Source organism: Epinephelus moara, chromosome 4 (genome assembly GCF_006386435.1).
Source record: "Epinephelus moara isolate mb chromosome 4, YSFRI_EMoa_1.0, whole genome shotgun sequence".
Classification (NCBI taxonomy): Eukaryota; Metazoa; Chordata; class Actinopteri; order Perciformes; family Serranidae; genus Epinephelus; species Epinephelus moara.
Genome location: NC_065509.1, coordinates 23,873,830 through 23,901,223, shown reverse-complemented (window position 1 = coordinate 23,901,223; position 27,394 = coordinate 23,873,830). Strand labels below are relative to the sequence as shown.

Below are 27,394 nucleotides of genomic sequence, written 5' to 3'. Positions count from 1 at the left end.
ACGTGTCAGTAGTGAATTTACTGCATCCTTTTGTCATCCTGGGGAAGATCTCTCTTTGTCCGAAACACGTTTTCTATTTTCCCCGGGACGACAGGATGCAGTTAGTCATGAGCCGTGCTTTTTAGCCTGCACAAAACAGAAAAACATCAGCCACTGCCATCAGCAAATGACATCTTATTTACAGGCTGATGGCAACAAGGCGGATATCAGCGGAAACTGATGTTTGGCTGATGAATCGGCATTCCTAATAAGTCTCATATATGTCCGACTTGCCTTCTTTTCTTTTTCTCGCTGGTTGATTTGTTGAAAAGCCCCCGGTCATCCACTCACGTCTGCACATCCAGGAACACAAAGTACGTCAACACCAGCACATATTGTTTAAAATACACACTTTTATTGTACATACAAGAGGAAGATCAGGAAGAGAGGGGCATCGTGGGAGCTCACGCACTGTTATTGTTAATTGGTACATGTGGTGTCATCCAGGGTTCTAATTGGTGGCAACTTGTCAGCCAGAGGCAGCTGAAGGAAGTCTTTGCGAGATTAGTGGTTAACCTGTAAGCTGCTGTGAGCTAAGCATTGTGCAAATGGTGTGTGTTTACATGTGTGCAGAGTTATGGTGCGGATGTGTGTGTTTAAACAGGGGTAGACTTGTACAGATCTTGAGTTACAATTTCTGATAAAAGACGCGTCTGCCAATATATAGTTTTTTTTAATAAAATACTGTTTTCATCTACTAATTGTGTTATGATTTTACAAAGACTTTTTTTTATTAGTTTCAAATGTTCCTTTAAATGGGATAACATACCTTGACTTGATAAAATATACTTTTTTTATGTACATTTTGAAGATGTTTTCATCATTGATTTTTGTTGCTCTATTTTAGCTTAATGATCCAGCTAGCAGTGGCTGTGTGGGCCGAATGCTAATGAGCAAGTTTGTAGATATGGAAATGATTATCTACGGTATATTTAATGTGAACATCGTGATGTTTGTTATTGGGGGATAACTTTTTCAAAAAGATTGAGCATGTTTTGGGTTATATGTTCTCACTGTGAAACTGCAGTCACAGTTGGTAGCTGCTAAATCACATGAAACTGATATTGCTGGGCTCCCCGTGTGTTGCACAACAACAGAGCATTCTCCTGCACAGTTTATGCAGTGTGAACTTAAGAAAAGACTCCAGGCATACACAGCTAGTTTCACAGTACAGAATTTATAGGCGCCTTATTAGCTCAGACTTTGCAAATATTAATACATCTTTGAAACGTGAATACAGGCCAGTAACTGCCTGCAAAGTGATGACTGGTCTACCCCTAGTTTTCATTGGTTCACAAATGTATGTGTGTGTGGAGTACTTGCTTGTGTTACAATGAGTATACTGTGTGTTTGTGTGAGTGTACGCCTTTTTGTGCATGTATTTCTATGCGTGTGTGTGTGTGTGTGTGTGTGTGTGTGTGTGTGTGTGTAAATCCTTGAAACAAGATTGAACTTACATCAAAACACTTCCATTTTGGATGGTAATAAAAGGAGAGAATCAATCACTCTGTCAGACAGCGTTGACAGAATTTTTAATCACCTGACACGGCCTGTCAGTCTGTGATCAGCTGCCCATCACATTGTCTCTTAATGTATTCTTTACACAATCTCCACTGTGCTCTCCAAAACCCTGATATCCATCCAGCGAGCCGTCTCTTTGTTTCCAGAGGGCTCATCAGCTCCTCTTCCACTCATATCCTCTTATAGCTCTTGAGTTGCTGCTACATTCAAATATTGGCCGTCAAGCCGACCAAAGACACAGTATTCCGATTCGCTGATAAATTGCTTGGATTTTCAAAATCTTTCCGGTTCCCCTGCTTATAGCTGTGATTTAGCCGAAAACTGTTGCGAGGATTCATTCCCAGCTGTTAGCGTGAATCCATCCGGGTGTAAATCCATTTATACATCTGTCCATCTGTCTAGACAGCCAGTCAGCCAAGTGACAAACAAAACACCAGTCTGTCACCCAAAGTTTCAAAGCTTCAACTCTCTGTTACAGAGTGATTATGGAAAAATGGTATCCTTGCTTTGAGTCAAAAGTTAATCACAAAGTAGCCTCTGAAGTCCCACAGTGTTTTCTTTACCCCTGTTAGATATATCAGAGAGAAGTTCAGCAGCGCCTTTGGTCCTCGTTTCCTTCTTTAGTGCATTTCCTCTTTCTCTGCCTGGTTCCCTGGTGTATCTTTTAAAAACTGCAGAAGCATTGCTGTGGATAAAGTGCCATTTTAATGACACTTGAACAAAGTAGTCACCCAACGGACCATGACAGCAATGCTTTATTCCGAAACTTTGAGGCATGTGATCTCCTAAAACACAATCATCACCCACATGCCCTATGGCCAGCAAGGTGGTTGTGGTTTTCCCAAATCTTACAGCCACCAGAAACATTTCTTGCGGAGTTTCTTGACACGGGTCTTCGTGCTCGGGCGGCTGGAGGTCGAGGTGGACGGAGCTGGTGTGGGCTTGGTCAGAGTGGGTACAGGCACGTCATAATCCCCCTCCAGAGCCTCCATGACCACCTGGAAGCGTCCCTCCTGCTGTCGGAAATCATGCTCCACGCTGGGTAGGACAGAAAGAGAGAGCCGTTGAAAGGGGGAGGAGACAGGGATGAGGGAGAAGCACAATTTAGAGGTTGGGGAAGAGTCAAATCAAGTCAAATTTATTTATACAGCTCATTTTTCACAAAAAGAGATTAGATGTGGGGGTAGTGAGATAGAGGGAGAGGACGAGCGGAGGGATGTGATGACAGGTGGAGGTCCACTGTGCAGAAAGAGAGATTAGACAGACAGATTGAGAGAAAGGTGAGCGAAGGAGTTTTAGTGACATTGAAATGTAAAGTGCGTCGCGAAATGCTGACAGCACTTTAAAGAGAGGTTGTACTTACGCACAATGCAGTTTTATATGGAGATGTTAAAACATGTTGTGTTCTCAACTCGGATATATGCAGCTTCAGCACACACACACACACACACTTTCACACAGTCTCAACTCAGCACTCATTTCACGTCCATAGTATTCTTCTGCGCTTCATGCACCGATAGATCACAGGCTGGTGAGACGAGAGGAGTGGGAGGAGAATGAAAAGGAGAGCAGGAAAGAGAGGAGAGGAGAGGAAAGGAAAGCGAAGGGGTATTTGCAAAATGGAGGAGCTAAAGGAAGGAGCAAGGGAGGAACTTTTTTTTTTCTTGCTCTTCTGATGGGTTCAAAGCAGACCCTCTTGGCTTTCTTTTTCTATGCTTCTGTCGTTTCCCCTCCTCATCTCCCTCGCGCTCTCTTTCTCACCAGCTCTCTGAAGTGTCCACCGCTGCAGGTCATAGTGTAGTAGACTTTGAGCCTCTCTCTCCTTTTGGTAACTGTGTTTTTGTGTGTGAAAGAATGTGTGTGTGTGTGTGTTGAGTTGGATTATAGGGGTGGAGCTGCATAGGGCCTGGCATCTGGAGTTAATGAGCCACATGATGAGGCAAGGAGAGCAGAGACAACTACCCACCCTCCCCTCCTCTCCCAACACCCCAGCACTCTCACACACACATACTGTACAAACACATATGTGCTCCCCTGACACCCAACGTTTGCATCTTCCACAACACGCTCACAGCTGAGCGAGGGGGGGGGGGGGGGGGGGGCATAGAGGGGCTTATGGAAGGAGAGAGGAAAGGAGCTGACTCTCCTCTGGGAGATAGAGGGATGGATAAATGAAAGAAGGCGAGCTTTAATAAGATAGGGCAGAGAGGTCACTAAGGAGGGAAACAAAAAGACAGAGGGAGGTAAAGAAGGAGAGGATGAGTGCCACCAGAGACGAGGGGGGGGGAGGAGGGCGGAAAGGTCTCGGCTCCCTGAGAAAAAGCTGAGGGATGGAGCTGAGTGAATAGAGGAGGAAGTAAAAGCTCTGGTGGGCACAGAGGAAGGGAGATGGCTACCATGAATAAATGATAAAGTAGATGTACTCTGAATACACACATACACACAGTCAGATATTGTTCACACACAAAACATATATATAAGATAAGTGGTGCATCTGTCCCACATTCGCTCAATTATAGTCTATCTTGTTTTAGAGTGGAGGACTTTCCTTTTCAGATCACTCTTTACCCACACACTTCACTAGGTTTCAACCTCCCCTTCTCTCAATCCTCTCTAACTACCTCTCTCAGCCCATATCTACTGTACCTCTCACTCACTATTGTTCATGGGATTATGGCACACTGGGAAAAGCTGCTGCTCTTAATTCGGTCTGCAAGCTGTCATCTTCAGCGTCTTTGCAACTGTGTGCGTGACTGTGTGTTCTTGTTGTTTCTATTCTTGTGAGATGTATTTTTAAACCCTAACTTTTGTGGTTCAAGCGAGGGTGACTGTTCACTGCTCACATACAGGACAGGTTCAGGATGTATGGCTGTGTTATATGCCTTGTGTTATGTCTCTTACTCATTATGTTTGAGTAAATGAAAGTCACAGAATACCTTTTAGGTGTAAGGTGTCTCTGTGTGTTTGTGTTTGAGCTGTTTAAGCTCTGAGAGGAAAACAGAGGGCCTGTCAAAAGTTCCTCTCCCCCCTGTCTCTCATCATACACATTAATTAGGACTGACAATGGCAAAACATCTTCAGGCAGCCAGCCCACATCAAAACCACTTTTTTCAATTCATTAGGACGGAAGTTTCAGTCCCACGCGTAATTCATCCTTTGCTTGTGTGTCTCCCTTTCCCTATCTCACCATCCTCTCTACCCAGAATCCTCTCTGAGGCTATGATAAGGCCATCCAATCAAACAAATGGAGCTGCAGACTTTTGCGTTTGGCACAATCGGCCACTGAAAATGTTTTCTGCATATATAATGTGTGTAATTTTTTTTTATGGGAACTTTAAAGGAGAAGAAAAATGATTACAGAGCAGAATCTTCATATCTGTCCAAGTCATTAACATTTTTTCTTAACATCTTCAACAAGTGTGTCCATTTCTTTGTTTGTTGGTACGACTGTGTGTGCATGCAAGTACGCATATGAGATGCATGCACAAACGCATCCAACAATAGCGGATTCCCTTTTTTGTTGGATTAATTAGCATGTGTGTATACATGATTATATTTGCATGTGTGCAGGAAAAACAAAGGGAAAGTGGAGCAGGAAAGAAAATCTCTGAAACTGAGGAGAGAGAGAAGAAGGATGATAATGATGTGAGGAGAAGAAGAAAGACACTCTTGAGATCAGCATAGCCTCAGGCCCTTAAAAATCCTCCACAAGTGTCTGGAGATCTAAATTCAGGGCCTTGAAAGTATTTTAATGTCTTAATTACTGTTATTAAATGTTCTTTCGTGTTACTAATGACAGGTTTCCTCCGCTGCATGTTCACTCTAATATTACACACTCGGTTTATTTGTCAAAAAAATAATAGTAGTACATCTTAAATAATGGTGTTTTCTCTCCTGTAAACATGATTTTTTTTCCTGTCCAATTTCCTACACTGTTAATCGATGCAGCATATTCAGAGCTTTTGATAGAATTATTTTGGGGGGAGCTTTTTCCTCTGACTTTTTTTGGAGAGCAGACTAATTTATGAATTCTCAGAATAATGCCTTTTGTGAGCAATTTTGTTTTCCTGTTTGAATTAGTATTTTGCTACTGAAAATATGGTCTCTTCATAAAACTGGGCTCTCAGTGCAGTAGAAAGATGCCAATACTTTTGAAATGCTGGTGCTACATGACAAGAGAAAACAGAGAGCATGGCATTTGCTTTTGCTTAAGAGGTTGAAAACGTAAAACTACCAGAATGCACTGCACCACACTGAACCAATAAACACTCCTACCGGTCCCTAAAAACACCCATGGTTTGTGGTTTGTAGGATATAGCAGGGCCTGCTTCCACAAGCTCCTTGATCCTATTTCTAAAGCTTGTAAATTTAGGAAAACTAGACTGAATAATAAACGCAACAAGGATCAGGAAAACAGTGGATTGCCCCCTCCGGGTTGGGAGTGGGTTACTGCCCCAAGCAAGGGAGTTCAAGTGTATTGAGGTCTTGTTCATGAGTGAGGGTAGGATGGATTGTGAGATGGATTGGCATTTGATGCAGCATCTGCAGTGATACGGGCGCTGTGCTGGACTATTGTGGTGAAGAGAAAGCTGAGCCAGAAGGCAAAGCTTTTAATTTACTGGTCTATCTACGCCCCAACCTTCAGCTATGGTCATGAGCTCTGGGTAGTGACCGAAAGAATAACTTTGCAGATACAAGCGGCTGAAATGAGTTGCCTCAGAAGGGTGGCTGGGCTCAACCTTAGAGATAGGGTAAGGAGCTCGGACATCTGGATGGAGCTCTGAGTACAGGCATCTGATTAGGATGCCTCCTGGGCACCTCCCATTGGAGGTGTTCCGGACACGTCGCACTGGTAGGAGGCCCCGGGGCAGACCCAGAACATGGAGGGATTACATATCTCGTCTGGCCTGGGAGCGCCTTGGGGTCCCCCAGGAGGAGTTGGAAAGCGTTGCCGGAGAGAGGGATGTCTGGAATGCTTTGCTTGGCCTGCTGCCCCTGCGACCCAGCCTTGGATATCAATTGAAAATGGATGGATGGATGGACAAGTATGAAGGCATAGAGAATACATTATTCATGTTTTCAACAATTTGTATATTTGGTCTCACACCTATATCGGCTACACAGAATCTAATCGTCTCATTGACATCAGAATACAGATTAGATGTAAGGTCTCCTGAAGGTTTTATCTTGGGGTTGAGGCAACAACTTTTTAGGTTTTGCTTTTTCTAATTTGACAAGTGATGAGAAAACCAACGATCCAATGCAAGGTGACAAGACTGCGTAAGTCAATACTCAATATAAGTCAGATAACTCACTGTGACGCAAGACGTAAGGCCTAGTCCCTGTTGTTTTTTGGTGGGTGATGTATGTTTCTCCATTTAATCTCAGTTTTTCTTTTAGCCTCTGTTTTTACAGTACAGGAGACAGTATGGCGCCAACATCCTGTACATAAAGTTGTATAAAAGCTAAACAATGCGCTAAAATATTTTTTGAAAACATTCATTGAATACAACAAGAAATACACAATACTGCAACAGCAACTTGGTTTATGTTTGATCAGCACTGCCTGCTTTGCCATTTGATCAGAGTTCGGTCTGAGTTTTAGACCGAGAAGGGTCTCTCTCTGAATCTGCTTCTGTACTCTTTGTGTCACTGGTGGCAAAACAAAAATGAGAACTTACAATCTAGTTCAAGCAACAGCCCGAAAGCCAGCAAAATTGCATCATCTGGCAAGTTTTTGTTGGCAGATCTGGGTGCTGGCAAGATGAAGGAAAGTTTACCACAGTTCTTTTACACATACAACTCACATTGTTATGGTACAAAGCTGGTTGAAATCAGACAAGTATCCCTTTAATTTAATGGTTGTGTAATGCAAGTTTTAAGGCTTTCATCTTCATGTTTATGTGCATGCATATGACTCAGTGCAAAGTAGGAGGAAGATATGTGTATGTTTATTTCATCTGTGTGGTGGATGAGTATGTTGCCACGTGCTAGTCCTTTCCCCTCAGTGTTCATTACAACTTACTTGGCTAAGCATCCTGCTGTGTTAATTAAGATCAAGGGGAGGAGAGAATGGGATGAAGAGGAAGAGGAAGAGGGAGTTGGAAAAAGAGATGGAGAGATTAAACGGCAGAGTTGTAGAAAGTGAAAGTACGGGAGAAATGCAGATGCGGCGCTGCTGGGAGGCGAATGTCTTTTGTGAGTTATTGAGAACTGGAGAGAGAAAGGCCCTGTAAAATGTGTCTTTATCTCTTATGGCCTGCAAGGGAGATTTATATACATGTGATTGAAAACAAACACAATTAGCTCCAAGCATAGCTTTGATCTGATGCATACACACGCAAAAAACTTTTGGACTAAAAGGAGCTTTTGATGCCAGATTATTCCACTTACAGCAAGTACATATTTGTTCTTCTCTGTTCCATTTGTTTTGTTTGCGCTCCATGAGGCTACTTTATTTGTGGAAAACCCACAGCTTGACTTCTTGAGCAGAGTCTTGGCAGTTGGGTGGGAGCAGGGCACAGGTGATTATTGCGTCGGCATGTGACAGATGGAATGAGGTAAGGATGTACAGAGGAAACCAGTTTGATTGAAATTTGGAGATGAAAGAAAGAGCTTTAGCAGGCACGGGATGAAAAGATGGAATGATTTACATAATGAAAAGATGAGAATGAGAGAGGGATGGGGTGAAGGTGACGGGAGAATTAAACTACAGTATGTGGTATCAGATTGTGAGTGCGCCGCTCTGTAAGTTGCAGAGGATCTAAGAATGCAATTACTTATTTAGGTCACACACACGAGGGACGACTGCAGCAGGAAAGACGCATTATTTAGGTGCTGAATTAATTTGCTTGTTTGCACAGAACATTCTTTTATGTGTAAATATCATTCCTGGAGAGAGTGTCCTCGTCTAATCTCTATAATACAGCACGTAATAATTTCAATATTGATGAGGGGGGATCATTCATAGTCTTGCATTTTTCACATAATAGGGATATATTGTGTGAGTAGTGCAATTATCAGAGCAGGAGAAAAGGGCAGAGACAGCAGGATACCAGGAAGAAAGGATATGAAAAATAAAAAAGAAAGATGTGATAAAATGTGGAAAAGCTGAGAGAAAAACAACATGAAATGGAACATTTTCAAGGCTACAAAAGGCATGCCGCTTTTCTCAGAGAAGTTTCAGGGCTGTTTATTACGCTGCAGGAAAGAATGAGTTGTCATTGTTGGGTTATGTAATGCAGTAAGCTCATTATGTTGATCAGGTTACCTGTAGATGATGCATGCTGTCTTTTGGCAGGTGGGGCAGTTGTTTATGTCCTGACCAGTTCTGTATGAGCTGCGACTGCAGAAACAACAGATGCAAAACGTTCACACACACTCGCAGGAGTTTAATTGAACATAATTGATACTTATAAAATGTTATTTCAGTCATGTTCAGTGAAGAACTATTACCTTTGATAAACTGATTCAATAAATATAATGTATAAATATCAGGTTTGGCATTAGTCACTGAAATATAAAGTCTTTTTGGACTAAGAAAGAAATGGCCTTGCTTTTCTTTTCCAGAAAGAGTCTCTTGATTAACGTTATCACAGTTTTTATTGGTCTCTTCACCTACACATACTCAGTGCACAACACAATTGCTAGAAGAAATATTCACATTAAACATTTCTGCAAACCACAGATGTGTTATATTTGTACATTGTTTTGCAGCAGATGTTTCTCAGTAATGCTGTGGTGAAGGTGTAGTTAGGTTTGGCCCAAAAAAGCACTTAGTTATGGTCAGGAAAAGATCATTTTTGGCTAAAAATACCCATGTTTTTTGGCTCAAACACCACTGGGAAACACTGAGATTTGTCAGTGAAAAACACCCACATTTGGTGGTTCAAATCTGCTGGGAAACGCTGCGATGTGTTTGAGAAAAACACCCAGGTTCCATTGCTCAAACCCTGGAAATGCTGCATTGTGTCGATGACAAACACCCAGGTTTGGTAGCTCAAACGCTGCGAGGAAATACCGGAATGTGATGATGAAAAAAACACCCAGTTTCGATCGCTCAAACGCCACTGGGAAACACTGCAATATAGCACTGAAAAACACCTGCATTCGGTTGTTCAAATCTGCTGGGAAATGCTGGCTCAAACCCTGGAAATGCCGCATTGTGTTGATATAAAAAACACCCAGGTTTACCAAACCTGGGTGCTGCTAGGAAATGCCGGAATGTGATGATGAAAAACACCCAGGTTCCGTGGCTAAAACACCACTGGGAAATGCTTTAATGTGTCGTTAAAACCACTCAGGTTTGGTGCCGCGACCACTGATGGAAATGCCACTCAGCAGAGCCAAAATACAGCTGTAGTTGTTTGTTGGACTCAAACAGTGGTCTGCAGCTTGGTAGGCATTTTACCGAGGTGACATGCCATCCACCATCCCCTCCTCCTCCTGATGACAGTCAGCTTGTGTATTTCATCACTTTAGAAACAATGATATGATACGTATGAAACGTGCAAATGTAACATATTTGTGGTTTGCAACGATGACACTGTGAACATTTTCATCCGGCGGCTGAGCTGGAGTGCAGCAGCATCAGGTGTACTCTCAGGGGGCTGTCAAAGGGCACAAAATAGCTTGTGATGTTTAGTGCATACGATGTGCCCCACCAGGAGAATTCAGGACATCACCTGAATACTTCTGATGGTTCGCCTGTTTGGCATTCCAGGCAGGTAGAAAAGCATTGTGTGCAGTGACTGTGTAGGTAGGCTTAGTTCGGAGCCAGACATTACATGACACCAATATCATAAGTGCAGTGTTGAGTGAAAATCATCTTGTTGTCTTTCACACTAGAAAATAGTTGTCTGTAAATTGGTTTGCGTTTATAAAAAAACCATGATTACACATGCAAGCCGTGTTATCAAGGTTGAACAAAACTACAGAGCAAAAGACTTGTTGGGAAATAAAGTCAGATAGAAAGATCTGACAAGCTCATGCTGACTGCCATTTAATTAAATCGCTTTATTTTGCCAAGATATTTTGGCTGCCCCTTTACTGAACTGTGTAGATGGGGGAGTAGCTGATTTATGTTGATAAAATAGACATTTTAATTACATGGAGAGAGGCCGTGTGACTGGAATCATTTTTTCTCCCCGACCAGTCTTTATCAAAGACAAACAACAGCAAGAGAAGACGAGTATTTGCTCCGGGAGAGAAAAGAAAACAAGGAGCTGAGCACAGCGACAACCTCTTAGCACAGCCGACACTTTTATCACCACGGCCCACTTAAAGTGCTTTCGTTTCTGGCACAGCATCAGATACATGTGGACCCTCTCACTGGCTGGTTCTCTTGCTTTTCTCCCTCTTTTTTTATGTCTTTTTCCTCTCTCAATTGCGCTCACCCTTTCTCTTCTGTCTCCCTCTTTACCCTATTATTCCATTCACTTAGCCTGAGCATCCTCACGACAAGCACACACACATTGAAAACTATGAATGTATAATTATATACAGTCGCACTCACAGAGCAGGACAGTGTGTACACTGAGTTTCGGAGCCTTATTGTGCAGCTTAAACATTAATTGCATTTCTCAAATGTAATCTGATAGGGATTAGTCTGGAGCTAGAGACATCTGTTAACCCTCACCAAAAAGACGGAGGGATAGAGGGTAAAAACAGAACATGAAAACAAGTAAAAAAAAGAAGTTAAGGTGGAGAAAGAAAGATTATCATAGAGACGATGAGGCAAAAAGGGCAGGACATTGGTTGTTTGGGAGGAGAAGTAAAACTGAAGGGCATAAGGTATTTGGTAGGAGTGGTAGAAAGAGGGTCGAAAGTTAGGATGGGAGAAGGACATATAATATAAACTACAGGAGGAGAATTACTGACAGTAAAGGTGAAATGGGTGAGGAGGAAGAGGATGCAAAGAATAGGGATGCGATAGAGAAACAAAACAGACTGACAGTTGACACATGACAGCCGGCGAGGGTGATGGACAGCTTGTCGGGGCAGGGAGAGGGGGGAGATCGCAAAATGGTGAGAGGGCAACGGAGTGATTCACAGTTGTTAGTTGCAGGCATGATTCATATGTTGGAGGTGCAGAAAGAAAGACGGATGAGGTGAGAGAAAAGGGTATTCATTAAGGATGGAAGAAAGAGAGGTGCAAGGGTGAAGGTGAAGAGAGGGATGAATAGCTTGAGGCGGGTTAAAGAGCGACGGAGAAAGGGGGAAGGGCATTGATTAAAGTGAAGTGAGTACTTAGATTTATGAAGGGGGGGGGAAACAAAGCATATGGAGCGGGAGAGGAGGATTCAAGAATGAAAGAATGAGCAGAAGAGAGAAAGAAAGAACAAATTAGTTTGCCTTGGTGGGTAATATGATGTCTCTTGGGGACACTGTTACTATGGGGACATGTATGTAAGATGAAGGGACAGAGGGAGGATCTACTGATATTGAATACAGGCTGCCAGGTATTGTACATCCCTGCAGGATTGGATCACAAACACACACACATACACACACACTGCAGCAACTCTCCACTGGCCTGACATTTAAAATCTATTACACGGACTTGAAAGCCTGTCGGTATATATTGCTGTAAAAACTCAAATATACTCTCTTCTCAGTCTTGTGCACTCCCTTGACACCCTCCCCTCTTCTTCTCTTTCTTCTCTTTATCACTCTATATCACTCTCTTACTGAATGGGATAGTTCAGGTTTTTTGAAGTGGGGTTGTATGAGATACTTACCCACAGTCAGTGTATTAACTACAGTAGATGGCTGTCGCATGCCTCCAGCTTGGAGAAACAGGCACAAGTACCAACACAGAAGCTAAACAATGCACTGCTGTGGATGGAGGCAGCAGCAAAAGTATATTTTAGCAACCCAAAAATTCAATATCAGTTTAAGTGTTTGCTTTATTGAGAGTATTTTCACTGCTTTATCTTGACTTTATTACGCTGCAGATCAGCTGTAGGGGCCAGACTTTCAGGGGTTTATGGAAGAGTCAACAAATACAAAAAACTGAGTGATTGCAACAGTGACGATGAAATGCCATTCACAGTGGAAATGAGATCAGAGTTAGAAGAAGAACTTTTGTAGAGGGAGACTGAACTGGCCAAAAGAGTGAGCACCACAGGAATACGGAAGTTCTATGGTTGAGAAAATGTAATGCCAAAGTAAAGGACTGCCTGACAGCAAGGTAAAACGGTAAAAAAAAAATCTCAATATAGTGTCCACTTTAAATGACACTGATTCTTTTATGCCTCCACACCAATGATAGTGGTGGCCAGAGGCATTATGTTTTCAAGAACACCTGGTGGAAATATCTATACATTTAGCACCAACAGCCACCTGGACTCAATCATGAACTGATTAGAATTTGGTGATCAAAGTTCAAGGTCACTGTGACCTCAAAAAACATGTTTTTGGCCGTAACTCAAGGATTTATAGGCTCATTATGACAAAAAAAAAAAAAATCAGAATATCTCAGGAACACAAAGGGGAGACAGTCGGTCAAATACTGAATTGGTGACACTCATCTTGGGTGGGGAAGATGTGTGTGAAGCATTCATGTTTTAGAATGTGTAGCATCTTCGCAGCAAAATCCATTTTTAACGCATTGTTAGCTGTCATTGCTACATGTGAGTCTGGACAATCATCGATTCAAACTGTTTTTTACGTAGCTTAAATATGTTTTGGTACTAACTCCCATCCACAGCAGTACATTTCTGCATTTGATTTTGCCAAAAGGACATGCTCCTGGATCAACAACCCACATCGCATTCCAGGACCAACATTGCATTCAACCAGTCACAGCCCTCTGACTCCTTTGTGCTTCTTCAGAGCTAAGCTAGATTTACAAATTCAAGTTAGCACAATTGAACAAAATCTTCAGTAACATTAAACAAAAACCTTTTTAGTTATTGCAAGGTTAGTGAGTTAGCTTGCTAACTAGGTTGCTTATGCTAACAAGTAAACTTGCCAATGGACTACAATATTAGCAACTTAGCTTGCTAACTAGGGAGGCTATACTAACAAGTACATTTTTAATAGTCTATAAAAAAGGCGGGAGAATGTGTTAATCAGGTATTTGCAACTGAAAAATTAAATAATCCATACTCTTCATTAGTGAACAATATTCTAGTCTATTTGCAAGCTTACTCATTAGCATATAGATAGCCTTCCTAATTAGCAAGCCATCTTGCTAATATTCTAGCCTAAGGCAAACTTACTTGTTAGTATAGCCAACCTACTTAGTGTGCTAACTCACTAACCCCGCAGCAGCTTATAAGGTTTTTGTTTAGTGTCACTGAGGATTTTGTTCAATTTTACGAAATTCATTTTGAAAGCTTAGCTCTGAAGAAGCACAAAGGAATTTTGAAAGAAGCACAGAAGCAGCACACTGATGATGTCAGAGGCCTGTGATTGGTTGATTGCAGTGTTGGCTTGAGGAACGTGATGTGGGATGTTGATCCAGATGCATGTCCTAAATCACATTGTGCGTACATTTTGAGCCTCTGTGGTGGTACTCCTGCATGCTTCTCCAAACTGGGAGCATGCTGATTGACATCTAGGTATTGCACAGATTATGGATATGTACCTCATACAACCCAACCTCAAAAAATCTGCACATTTCCTTTAAGCCCTTGCTACTGCAATGAATATCTCTACCTCTCATTCATAACTTCATCTTGGTGTCTAACCTTCTTGTTTTCTCTTTTCTTCCACAACATCCTCCATTACTTCTTCTTGTGTCCTTTCATCCCCTCTATCTCCCCTTCTCTCTCCCGTTTTGTCCCCCATTAACTCCCTTCTCTCACCCTTCGCTGAGGGCCTTGCTCTTCTCCAGGTCTTGAATGACATTGAGGAGCACCTTGATCTTCTCCTGATTGGACTGGAGGTTCTCCTCCACACTCTGCAACTGCCTCTCCAGCCCTCGCGGTGCATTCCCTATGGGTGCACCCAACAACCCTCCTGGGGCCCCATTACATTGTGCTTTCATATGCGTCTTACAAGGCAGAGTGTGGTCATCGAATGATTTACTCTTCTGTTTTGCGTAGTCCTTGAGTCTGATCCGGGCTGTTTGTTTGGGAGCGTTAGTGGTGTCCTGGGTGTTTTTGGTTTGCGCTGCAGGTGTGGCAGGTTTGGTACAAGTGGGTGTGGTAGAGGTTTTTGCTGGGAGAGGTGGGGTGTTGGTAGATTTTAAGTCACTGTGAACAGAAGGAGCCGGATGTTTGGAAGTGATACGGACTGATGAGTGTTCATCATTGTGCTGGATTTTAGCCAAGTCAGACTTTTGTTTTTCAGTCGGCTGTGGCTCTGCTGCTTCTGTGGATGGTGTGTGTGGCCGTGGTGTATGTGTGGTAGCTGTGGTTTTCTCTGTGTTGTTGTGCATGTGTGTCTCTGTTGTTTGTGTGGCTGAGTCCTTGTAATGAGAAAAGTCTGCAGAATGTGGCCTTGTTTGCTGCTTTGACTCTTTTGTTTTGTTCTGTGTGTGTGACGTGTGGTTGGAATGTGAGCTGTGTGTTTTTGGTATAGTGTGTGACAGCTGTGGTATTTGAGAAGTCTTTGCTGATGTGTGTGCGGAGGTGTTTGCTGTCTCTGTGTTTTTGGGGTAAGACTGAGAGTCCAGAGCACATTCTTTTCTCGACTGAGCCACAGACGGTTTCCGTGGCGGATTAGGTAAAGTCTGGCTGGCTGTTATTTGATTGACAGCCCTCTTGCGACATGCTCCTGTGCACGGTGTAATCTGTGATCGCCTCCTCCCGCATGTCCCACACAGGCTGGGTGGGGAAGTCGCCATCACTCGGCAGGGCCGTGGTGGGGTAGCATGCACAGTTGTGCAAACACTCCCTGTCTTTAATACAGAGCGATGAGTCTCCCCACGTAGAGACTGCACCCTCCTCCTCTCTCCGACTGGCTCCTTACCTTCTGTGGCCTCAGTGCAAACCCCCCCCACCACATCAGAGGCTACCACACTGCCATTTGTATACCGAGCTGTCCTTTTCTCCCTTGTGTCCTTTGGGTTTGTCCGTATAGTTTTGATTTGGCAGTAAACTCCGCTGCCTGACCCCTGTGACCCCATGTCGTCCTGTGTCAGGCTGTTGATCTCGTTCTGAGATGTCTCCTTGGACACCGGCAGACCGTTGCTGTCACTTCTGATAACTCCCCCTGTCTCCACTGTCGCTGTTTTGCCTGTTGCCATGGCGAGTGGCCGATGAGTGTTGGTTGGTTGGCTGCCGTGTCGTTTGATAGAGGGGAGAGTCCGCAGTCCGGGAGATGTTTGCACCCCGACACTGCACAGCGGGCCCCATCGCCCCCCTGCCAGGGGAACCCCCAGCGCAGGCACCGGATTGGTTGGGTCAGCCACCCTCCTGCCCATACTCCTCCGCAGGTTGGCTCAGCCCCCTGAGGAGCTGAACGGGATGAAAGCAAGCGGTGACATCAGCCAACGTCAGCAGGATTATATCCAATAAAAAGTGAGAATGTTTCCAGCTTTTGTTTACCCAGATGAATTGATGTGTTTGTGAGAGAGTTTGTGTGTGAAAGCTGGAGACAGGAAGTCAATATCCAATAAGGCTTTAAACCCTCAATGTCCTTCCATTAATGACCTCCTTACTAGATTAGCTACTTCTGATTGGACAAAAGTGTCTATGCTTTTCTCAGTCTCTAACCAATGGCCCGCAGATGATGAGTTGGATGGATTCTTTGGGCATCGTTGGTTTGTTCTGTAAGAGAGAAAAAGAGAGAGGCAATAAATGAGAGAAACGTCCGCAGAACGGAGGGAGACAGGGAATAAATGGTCAGATTGGCAAGAAGACACAGACATTAGGCACGTAAAGCACCATATAAAAGCTTCGACCTCGACTGAATGCACACACTGACCAGATCGATAGAACTCTATCAAGCCCTTATTAGACCAGCAGGTGGGTTGGAGTTACAGAGGCAAAACTAAATCTCATCAAGCTCTTCGTTTTGAGGGTACAGAAAAGACGAGGGATATCTTAAGGGTAGTAGCTTATACTGTATATCCATAAAGTTGCAAGTTCCACACAAACCCCCTGAGCTATGTCAATAAATCTTATAAATTTGGGACGACAGATGTTGTTGTAGTCGTTTTATTACATGATGACACAGCGTGACACGTTTCAAATGAGGTTATGCTTGCCTCCCGCAGCGGTATGTAAACCAATAATGCATCTTGCCTCGACATCTCTCATGGAAGCAGTTTGGAAGTCTGTCTAACGACTTCAGCATAATGTGAAGCTCTGCAACATTGTCTCTGTCCATCTTCCTGTTTTCCATTAAGGTAGACAGCATGTTGCCTAAAGTCAGTGTAGATATATCTTTTACTTATTTTTTGTTTGTTAGGCAGCAGAGTTTATTTTAATGCAGGCAGGTTACCTGGTTTCATTAAGATTGGTCAGAATTGTGGGGTTATTTGCGGTGGTGGAATGCAGTTAAATCAACTCAGGTACTGTGTGTACATATTCACTGTACCTTACATGAGTCTTTTCTTTTCATGCCATTGTCTAGTTCTACTCCACTTCATATCAGAGCGACATATTTAGGGCTGTACCCAACTCAGATTTATGTCAGATGAATCAGATTTGGCTGCTCGATACAAATACTAAACAAATCACAGATTTTTTTTTTTTGACATATAGAGTTTGAGAGTTTGAATGCCAGGATGTTCAGGGTGACAGTGACATTCATGTAGTATAGTAAACAAGCCAATGTAGCCCTCAGAGCTAATGCGGGCTGAATACGCTAACAATGGATTGGAAATGTGCAACATTTTTTCCAACATTCAATACCAAACAAAAGCCAGAGAGTGTATTGTATTAAGTTGCTGTGAGCTGTCAGTTCACCACCTCTAAGCAGAAGGCCAAGGATAACGTTATTTGCGAAGTCTCTCTTCCTTTGGGCAGCTGCCTCCGTCTCGCTCTGACTCACCCTGAGTCTGGGTCTGCAGCTTCCTGTACTGGAGAGCAGCACGAATGTGGGGAGTACTCACTCTGCAGCTAAATCCGGAGGCCAGAACATCCCCTGAAGTACACTGCATGCTGACTGTAAAAATAAAAGCAAAAACACACAGCTGCTCAACTTGGAGAATCTCAGTCGACTGAGGAGTCTCTGACTGATGATTCAAATCTTTGATTTTCAGGGGGCAGCTCTAGAAATATTGTACTTGTTATACCACTGCATTAATCTGGCAAATTTAGTAATTAGGTACTAGACTTTTGCACACAAAACATATCAAGAGTTTATAAAATATGATGTTTTGTTAGAGATTAAACTACCCAAAATTTGTAGGTCTACGTGGTAGCTTTTCATGTTTCCAGCTTTTCAAATGTTAGGATTTTTCTGCATTGAGTACTTTTACTTTACATACATTTCCCTGATCATACTTGTATATTTCAATGCAGAAATTTCACTTATAACAGAGTATTTTTACAGTGTGTTATTAGTACTTTTACTTAAGTCAAGAATCTGAATACGTCTTCCACCACTGGTTATTTGGGAGGGGAGCAAAATTAGGCGTTTGACCTTAATCACTTTGAATCACTTGAGAATTGACTCAGACTACTTTAAAGTTGCACTCTGACACTATGATTAGCTGATAAAATTGGGGCAATATATCCTCAGGAGGAAACTGGGCCATTGCAGCAGCACATATTGGCGAGATACATCAAAGAAAAAAGACAGATAAGAGAGTAATGGAGGTTGATTAACCATACAAATGCAATTTATATTGTATTCAAAGGCAGGAAAAAATATAGGCTGGTGTCTGGGCAGAAAATGAAATCACCTAACTGCACATATTGAGCTCCTGAGGGTGGTGGGTGGTTGGAGTTTATGATTGTGCAATTGTTGTGTGACTTCTGCACAAAATCCAAGCATCAGTACATTTTAGACATGTTGTAGATCCAGTTCAGGCAATCCAGCAAATTAATTTGTATTCACCCACATTTCAGTCAGACACCTGCCCAGCCTGGGAAGCCAGCATGCTGTTGAGTGCTGAATATTGGTGCTTTTCAACAGATGTTTCTTTATGCAAATGACAAAAGACCTGGTGACAAAACAAAATTTGTGCATGACATTAAGCTCGTCCAAGGCATCAGTCTGCACACTGAAATCAACTTTATGTCTCCATCAATATTTGGCTCTCCCTTTTCTCCTATATCTTCCCTTCAGTGTTGTCCTCTCATCGCAGTCAGTGTGTGATGTTAAACCAGCTGGCAAACACAAACACACGCACACACACACAGAGAAAGAGCTTACTTAATGCCATCTGGTGCAACATCAAAGCACAGATCCTTGCTGCAGGGTCAAGGTTGAAACAGTTCAATATTTTTTGAAAATAAATGAAATATATGGCCTTGTTCACCTATTAGTTTAGCAGCCCATGAGATTACTGACAAAAAAGTTTTCATCAGGAGGCTTGCCTCAAAAGCAAAAGCAGACATCACATTCATGCTCAAGGTTTCCAGAAGTTTTTAGAGACGTGCCTTGCAGCAGTTAAAGATAAGTTCCCTCTCGTGGACAGGTAGTAACTCATACTGACTGTGATGAGCCTGACCGCTGCTCTAATAGTTCATATGTATTCAGGATCAGAGTTATGCACATGTTCGCTCTGTGTGACCTATATCGACTCATTTTTGAAGCCTGACATCATGTGGTGTTTTGACAGCATGAGCTGAATAGAAATGAGTGCTATAGCCCTTTTTTCCTGATGGCAAGTGTAATTAATATTGTCAGTCTCTTTGGAATTTCAGTTTTCATTTAATGTCATTAAATATTAAAACTGAGTGAGTGCAGTTTATTATGCTGGAAGGCCTGCCCATGGGCCACAGTATAGAATTGGGGACAGTTTGAATTTAGTCTGTTTTCAGCCTGTATCCCTAGTTTATGAAACTTTCTACATGTTACCTGAGACTTAAATTTGGTGTCAGTACTGTGCAGTTAATGCTTAAGACAAAGTTCCTGGCACACAATTGAGCTGGAGAGCCTTACTGACGGCAGCACACATCCGAAATGTAAGGTCTTTACGTAAGGCGCTACAGATCAAAGGATTTTGACTTCAGTGACATATTGCTGCTATTTATATGAAAATCTTGACAGTGCTGTTGGCTCAAGGACTGCTTCTTTGCCTGGGAGCCAGCAGTGGGTCACAGATAATTGACAGTCCAGACTGTTTATGATCGGGCGCCATGGTAACGGTGGGAAAATTGTCCTGGAGTGGACCACAAAGGTCTTGACCCAGAGGTTACTCATCCTTTCAGGTCTGTGTGTTTTTTTTGTTGTGTGTGCGTGTGTATGTGAGTATTTTGTGCGTGCATGTGAGCGTGTGTGTGTGAAATCTATTTGCAAAGCAGGCCGCAGCCATGGGGAGGATGAAAAATGGACTGAGATGTGTTGTTTGCGAAAAGAAATTGCACATGATGATGATATTTTTCCTGAGAGGAAGAGAGGGAGGGAATGCAAGAATGAGAGAGAGCACGCCAGTGTGAGGACTGCAGATGTTCGAGTGTGTGAGTGTGTATATGCGTTGTCAAGCAGTTTGCCTTGGGATTCAGACTAAGTCAATTGAAGGTAATTTCACCGCAGCTCATTTCCAAGCATTTGTCTTTTCACTGGCAGCCACACCAGACACTAGAGCACCTGCTGCTACAAAGTTTCTCTCCGACTCATCTTACTCTCACCGCCTATCTATATGTGTTAGCGTGCCTACCATCTCAAGTCACTCCTCACCCCTGACCTGCAGGGTGTCAGGCAGGAAAGTGACACCATGTCCTCAGAAGTCAGCTTCTCTGATTTACATGCCTGTCTCTCTTCATCCCTCCACAACTCTCATGCTCTCTTTCTCTCTCAGTCTTACTGGATACCACTCTCCTCTCGTCGCTGGCGTCTGTCATCGTTACCTGTGTTTGTTGTCACACTTTTCCACTCACCGCCCCCTTTTCCATCTCTGTCATGTTGTTTTTGATTTTCTGTGTCTTTCTCCCACCCCTCCCTCTGCCTCTATATTTAATCTTAGTCTCTCGCCCACATCACACCTCTGGCTGTGCAAAATGAGCGGGGAGGAGAAGGGGTGTTGGAGGGGGGATGAAGGGGAGGCGACAAAAGAGGAGAACGGGGAGACAGCAGCAAGGGGAGGTGCAGGAAGGTGGTGGAGGGATAAAGGGGAGAGAACGGATGAAGGGGAAGGATCACGGACAAGATGAAAGTGATACGTGTGTGTGCGTGTGTGTGTGTTTGAGGGAGAGATGCAAAGGCTCATTTTCCTAACTTGGAATCTCCATAGAGTTGGTTTGATAGAGTTGGTTAAAGAATAAAGAACGAAGCGTGGCAGAAAGAGATGCGTGAAGAGACAGACTTTAAAAGGGAGAAGGATCTGGGAAGCTGCACACACGGCTTGCGAGTAATCAATACGCACTGCAAGTGTGCTTGAGCATCTGTTACCACACACAAAAACACACACACATACACGCAGCGTTTAAACACTACAGGGAGTTTCTTGACAGGGCGCAGCATTTTATGAAATCTGTTTATACATGCAACGAGTTTAATTTACCAGTTGGTGGATTTGGGCTGTTCAAGAATGTGTGTGTGTGTGTGTGTGTGTGTGTACATGTGTGTGCGCGTGTGTGAGTGAGTGCGCACCCACGCCTTTGCAGTGGTAACAGAGCACTGAATGCTCCAGCGAATCGAGTCCCCTGTCGTTTCAAGGTGAGCCTCATTTTTCAACTGCCGATTGACGGGCCGCGTGTGTGTTTTAGGGAGACTGAGACTCGCTTTACTGCTCTGTAATCACACTGCTTTTCTTGCTTACCGTCTCTCACCCACTCACCACCAGAACAGAACAAACGCAGCACTTTATTGGCCCTTCGGGACAGGGCACACACTGCATTTTGGGTAGTGTAGTAATTTTTTTTCCTCTGCTGTGTGGGCTCAAAACAACAATAAAACCATTTGATTTTGATCTTTCTCTGGTATAATATACATTGCTGCATTTAATAGTCTAAAAGCGATTAGACTCTATGTGATATAATTTGTTGAGTCGATGACTGGCATTATACCAAATGTTTCCAACAATTTTCAAACCTACAGAAAATGTGTCAATGTCATTATATCTGCTTTACCCCCTCTAGTTTGTCCAACTTCCACGCAAATCTAGGAAATACCAGATAATATGTACCTGTAGATCATACAGTATCACAGAATTACACTCAGTAACATTTTTTTCTGCCACATAGCACTTTTTTTAATTAACTGCACACAATTGTGGAACACAGTAATTCAGCAGAGACCTAATGTATTGATGTCTTTCAGTATCAATCCATCGCACTACAATGTGCTATTGTGACATGTGGCTCATGCCTGCCAACAAGCTAATGTGTACGGTAAGCTTATGTGTATGGAGTGTCACATATTGATTTTACAATTTAAAATGGGTGAAATCTTATTTTATTGTAGAGCTGTACACTGATTCGCTCAGCCTCTCCTTGCCTCGCTCTATCTCTCTGTTTATCAGAACACAAATAAGACAAGCTATGAGACAAGCTAGATGAGACAAGCTAGCTAGCTAGTCCACCGACCGGCCCCTCTTCCTCACTCCCTGCCCAGGAGACTACTTCCCTGGGGGGAGAGCAGGTTGCAGCTCTGGAGACAGACAAATTGAAGTACAAATTCAGTGTTGGGGGTCACAGCAAGCTGCGTCTAACCTTTGTATCAGCAGCAATGTAAGTTTGCTGTTCTGGGTAGGAGCTGGAGTGCTCTGGGATCAGGGCCCCAGCGCTGTTTGGCAGGCTTAGGCTTGTTTTGGAGAGGAAGAGACCTTTGTGGATAGTTCCAGTTGAAGGTCCTGAACATCTGGATCGTATGTTATCACCCAAAAAGGTGACCACACCTGAGCATGTGTTGGACTAGCCGCCTGCAGCGACATGCCAAACTGCTTCAGAAATACATGGATTTGTAACCTGAAGCTGCTGTGTTCTGTGTTTCTCATGGTTTAAATCACTGGTACTGTTTGTTTTGGAGAGAAAGAGACCTCTGCAGATAATTCGTCTCTTCGTAAAAACTCCTCAACAATGAACAGTAAAGACATTACGGCTCTAGATGCCACCAAATACTCCTAAATCTTACACACTTCACCTTAAGGTTATATATTAGCTAAAGTTACCCGCAGCTGTTTCATTAAAATAAAATGACATAATATGCAAAAAAGTGACTGGAATACAACTTATATACATACACGATTCACACGATACACGATTGAGTCAGATAGATTTTCATCGGCAGTGGTGGTTGTTTACCAAGAAAGACAATAACTCCTATGACCTCATGCTACTTCACAATGTCATCCAAATCCATCTTCTGTTGTTGTTTTGATTGTGAGATCTCTAGCGGCTGAAATTACATATTGTACACTAAATTCAGTCGGGGACACTGATGTCAAAGAATTCAGGACCATTTATTACAGCTACTGTACTTGTCAGGAAAAGGCTCCGCTCTTGAGGGCACTCCCCAAATCAATCTGAATAAATTCATGAGTTTTTGCAAGGTTGCACAATAAAAATATATTTCATATTTCCATAATTATGAATCACAGCAAAAAAAATATCAGATGTAATTTCTAGGCAGCTTGCACAGGCATATGTCGATGAATAATTCCAGGAACAAGGTTGAGTGATGTCAGCACAGGTAGCCACGATAATCTGCTAAGTAAGAGTGCGAGCTGTTAGATTATTAAGACTTCCTCTCTGGCTTGTTTTAATGTGATTGATGGCTAAAAACGACTGTCGGTGTGATCAGCAGACAAGCTGTCAGACAGGTCAGTTGGAGTGAACAGCTCATTACAGGTACGACTTCTCTGCTCCACCTGAGTGAACATGATACCGAAAAAGAAACTCAGCAGAATTCCAAGGAATCCTTTCTCAGCTCTTTAGATGTGTAAGGAAGGTTGTGCTTTATCTCTAATGTAGAATTAAGATACACGTGTGTCTAGTAAGTACAGGGAGGAGGGAAAGGAGACACTTTTTGTCAGTATTAGTATCATTAGCAAAGACAGTAGTTTAATTTCTGCTTGTAAATTAATATTGTATGTCTGCAGATGTTCTATATTCACATGCTGCATTGCAGATACACAGCTTGTGTGCACTGTTAATCCATTTTTCTTTTGTTTCCATAATTGGTCACAGGTTTCACCTTTTCTTTAGTGTCGTTGTACAGCATCCCATTTAGCCCAGCACCTCCAGACAGGAGGAAGAATCCAGTAATGATCATGAAAACAACCAGCAAACTTGCTCAGTCTCCTGCAGTTATCTGTTTTGTTGTGCATTTTAATTGGATTCACTCGTATTTTTCAGGGACAGTGCACTTTAATCAGCGTTTCAGCTGAAGAGCCAGAAGCCACAAAGGCTAATGTTCATCTCACAAAAGCCAAGTATCTCAGCCGACCCTGCATAATCCAAGTTTGGTTTTCATTGAAGCATTGTTTTGGGCATATTGTGTGTGTCTCGCTGATAGTAAGAGACAAGAGTGTCTCTTCAAGGCAGCCTGTGCAAACAATGGAAACTGTTTCTGTCCGAAGAACTTGCAACATGAGAACCTAAAGCAGGTTTATTGTACAAATACCATCAGTTTAATAAGAAATAGAATAATAGAAAATGACTCCTTTACAGCAGTGGTTCCCAAACCTTTTTAGACTGGGTATATTTTTCGTCGTGGCCGACCAACCCCTTAATTTAACTTGAATATATATATACAAAGAGGCTTATCGGTTTTAACAGTTTTAGATTATATAAGATAAATATTTGACTTAAAAGAAACAACTAAATATTCTAAAAGGTTAAACGTATTTCTTTAATTTCTTCTAAATTAAAATGAGCTTATATTAAAGGTGTACAAGGACGAATAAACTAAAAAAAAAAGGTTGCAGGCATTTTAATACTTTAGGATATGTGAGCCTGCCGCTTATGGGGAGAAATGAGCACAACCCGGAGATCTTGACTCCACTGACAGTCCATTTCTTGTCTCTTGTCATGTCACACTCGTGTATGACGTTGGGATGTGCCATACCACAATGAATCGGACAATGATGGATATCCCATTTCCAAGCAGCCAGAATCTGTCTGTTACGTCGAATAGTGTTCAGTCTGCTTTCCATTTTGTCGGTTGTCTCAGAGCGTTGAGTTCTGAGATGTATCAGCATTTCTTTAAGCTCTGTTCACTGTGTCAAATCGTCCCATCACTTGCTCTGATGGTCACTATTTTTCTGATCTGCTGAAAAAGTGAAAAACTCCCACGCCAGAAGGCACTTTGTGTTACAATGACAAATGGCTTAAATTAGCTGTTTTGAGAGTTTTGAAATGTTATTAAAAATGCACAATAAACTAGCAATGACCACTTTTACATGCATGCTAATATTCCACTAACATTCTGAATATGATAGTATTAAGAATTTGACATGGGTCACGTCAACTGCATATTAAATTTGGATGTACCGAATTAGGCCTTATTCCGAATGTAGCATTTTCTGGATAGGACATGTGGGATATGCCGACATTATCCGGGTTTCAGGAACATTCTCTGGACTTGTATACAGCACATTCGGAATGGGTGTCTCAGTTGGGTTTTTACTGCAGGTAAACGTGAGGCCTCTTGCCTGTTCGCAGTGCATTGTACACAAACCAATTAGCCAACGGTTTGCAAAGCTGTAGTAAAGATGCATGACCAAAGGCAAAGCCCACATTTCAGGTCAGAAGAGGAAACACACCTACATGAAACATTATGAAAGACTTGGATATCAGCAGGTTTTTGGATATGTGCAAATATTGTAATGCCAACCTTTTTAAGAAGGTCCTTCAAGGAATGAAAGATGGAGGCTGTGTTCGCATAGTGGGAAACTTTGAAATCATCCTATTTTGAATAATTACAATCATTATTATTATTATTCATTCATTAATTTTCTGTAACCGCTTATCCTGTTAGGGGTCGTGGGGGGGCTGGAGCCTATCCCAGCTGACATTTGGCGAGGGGAGGGGTACACCCTGGAGAAGGTCACCAGACTATCACAGGGCTGACACATAGAGACAGACAACCATTCACACTCACATTCACACCTACGGACAATTTAGAGTCACCAGTTAACCTGCATGTCTTTGGACTGTGGGAGGAAGCCGGAGTACCCAAAGAAAAAAATCCCACGCTGACACTGGGAGAACATGCAAACTCCACACAGAAGGGCTCCCCCACCCTGGGTTTTGAACAGGAAACCCTCTTGCTGTGAGGCAACAATGAAAACCACTGCATCACCGTGCCGTGCCATTAGCCATGTAAGCAGCTAAGTAGGAATACTGTCTTTTTCGGAATCAGGGCAAAAACCAGACTATTCTGTGCATTTATACCCAGTCACTGAAATGATAAATCTTGTAGCACCCTTTTCCCATCCTCAAGGCACCCACTTTAGGAGCCACTGCTCAACTGCACATTGTGTACTGTGTGTTCATGATAGATTTACGCTCCAATCTGGCCCGCCGTCTTTGTTATGCCTATGAGAATTTAACTTTGCTCCGAAAGTGAATTAGGATCGGGGTTCTGCCATCATGCGTCTGGAGACCCTCAGAGCTGTGGGTTGTGAGCCAACACTGTCAGTCCTTGCCCCTGGACAAAGTCCTCTGAGCAAATGTACTTTGCCAACTGTGTGGGTGCATGTTTTAATCAGTGATGCATGAATTAGACAAAGGCAGAAAAAGAATTTTGCCAGAGATGACTTAGTTCTTCATTAGACCTGTGAGGCAGACTTGCCTGAACTTGTCAGCCCTTTCTCTGAGGAACCCTCAGATAATGATAACACAGATATTAATTAGAAGCCATTTGAAAGGGTCTGAATCTTTTCAGTTGCACGTTATACTGTAAGTCGGTTCTGCAAGCTTGTCCTTGAAGGGATTCCATTGAGTTATCATTGACCTTTTTAGATCTGAATATAAATTGATTTTCATGTTTATTTGCACTTCCACAGATATGATTTAATTAACTGAGGACGTTTAAACCTGTCTGACGCACATTTGCTGCAAGTACAACTTTGAAAAATGAATTTTCTTTAGAGTTTGAGTCCTTTTTAGTCCATTTTAACTTGTTTATGAGCAAAAAATAGGACATCATTCAAAGTGATGTCCTGTTCCAGTCAGAGGGCCCTGAGAGAGAGAGAGAGAGCGAAGAAAAAAAAATCTTTTTGGTTTTATGGTGTGAGATTATTTACAACCAGTTAGGTACCTGTAACAAGAAAAGGGGTGAAATATAGACAAAGAGCGTGTCATTGACAAATCCATCTGCCAGCTTAATTCATTTGCTTTGGCGAGAGGACTGTGTGTGAGTTGAGAGCAGCAGAGCAGAGAGACCGATGTAAAACTGAATATTTATGAGATGTTTGCCAACAAATATTTGCTAATCAGAGATAAACACGATAAAGTGGAAAACTAGATCCTGCACGCCAACGAGGGAACACAAAGTGTCTAAGTTGGAGGAGGAGCTGCAGATGCACGGCCACACGCACATCTTATCAGCGTGGCTAATAGAGTGTGATACAGTCTGTTTTGCATTTTTTCTCAAACTGCACACACCCCGCTCTCTTTTTACCCTTCTCTTCCTGTCACCTCATCTTTTTATCCTCCCTTTTCACCTGTCCTCATTCTCTCATTATGCTCTCTTCTCTCCATCCTCTTCTATCATTTCATCTTTCCCTTCTCCGCCGTATCACTCATCCTGTCCGCACGTCCCATCCAATCTCTCCATCATTAACCCCCAATCTATCTCTCCCTCTCTCATCTCTCCATCC

At 42.7% G+C, this 27,394-nt stretch overlaps 2 protein-coding genes across 2 annotated transcripts in view; one reads left to right on the top strand and one right to left on the bottom strand.

The window, feature by feature from the left end:
- LOC126389464 (dedicator of cytokinesis protein 2-like) overlaps nt 1-27,394 on the top strand; it is a 148,815-nt gene that overhangs the window by 70,783 nt on the left and 50,638 nt on the right. The window lies entirely within an intron of this gene.
- LOC126389465 (protein INSYN2B) lies at nt 424-16,247 on the bottom strand. The gene is made up of 3 exons (XM_050043181.1): nt 14,373-16,247; nt 8,831-8,905; nt 424-2,598 (listed from the first exon to the last, which is right to left on the bottom strand). The coding sequence occupies exons 1-3, from the start codon at nt 15,932-15,934 to the stop codon at nt 2,409-2,411; spliced, it is 1,827 nt and encodes a 608-aa protein (XP_049899138.1). The 5' UTR covers nt 15,935-16,247; the 3' UTR covers nt 424-2,408.

Bases quoted from the DNA above. Each gene is read 5' to 3' on its own strand.
- LOC126389465 (XM_050043181.1), bottom strand. From the start codon at position 15,934: ATGGGCAGGAGGGTGGCTGACCCAACCAATCCGGTGCCTGCGCTGGGG. The intron at 8,906-14,372 runs GTGAGAGAAGGG...TTGTTTCTGCAG, and splicing joins AGCAAGGCCCTCAGCGAAGG to TCGCAGCTCATACAGAACTG. The intron at 2,599-8,830 runs GTAACCTGATCA...TGTCCTACCCAG, and splicing joins ACAGCATGCATCATCTACAG to CGTGGAGCATGATTTCCGAC.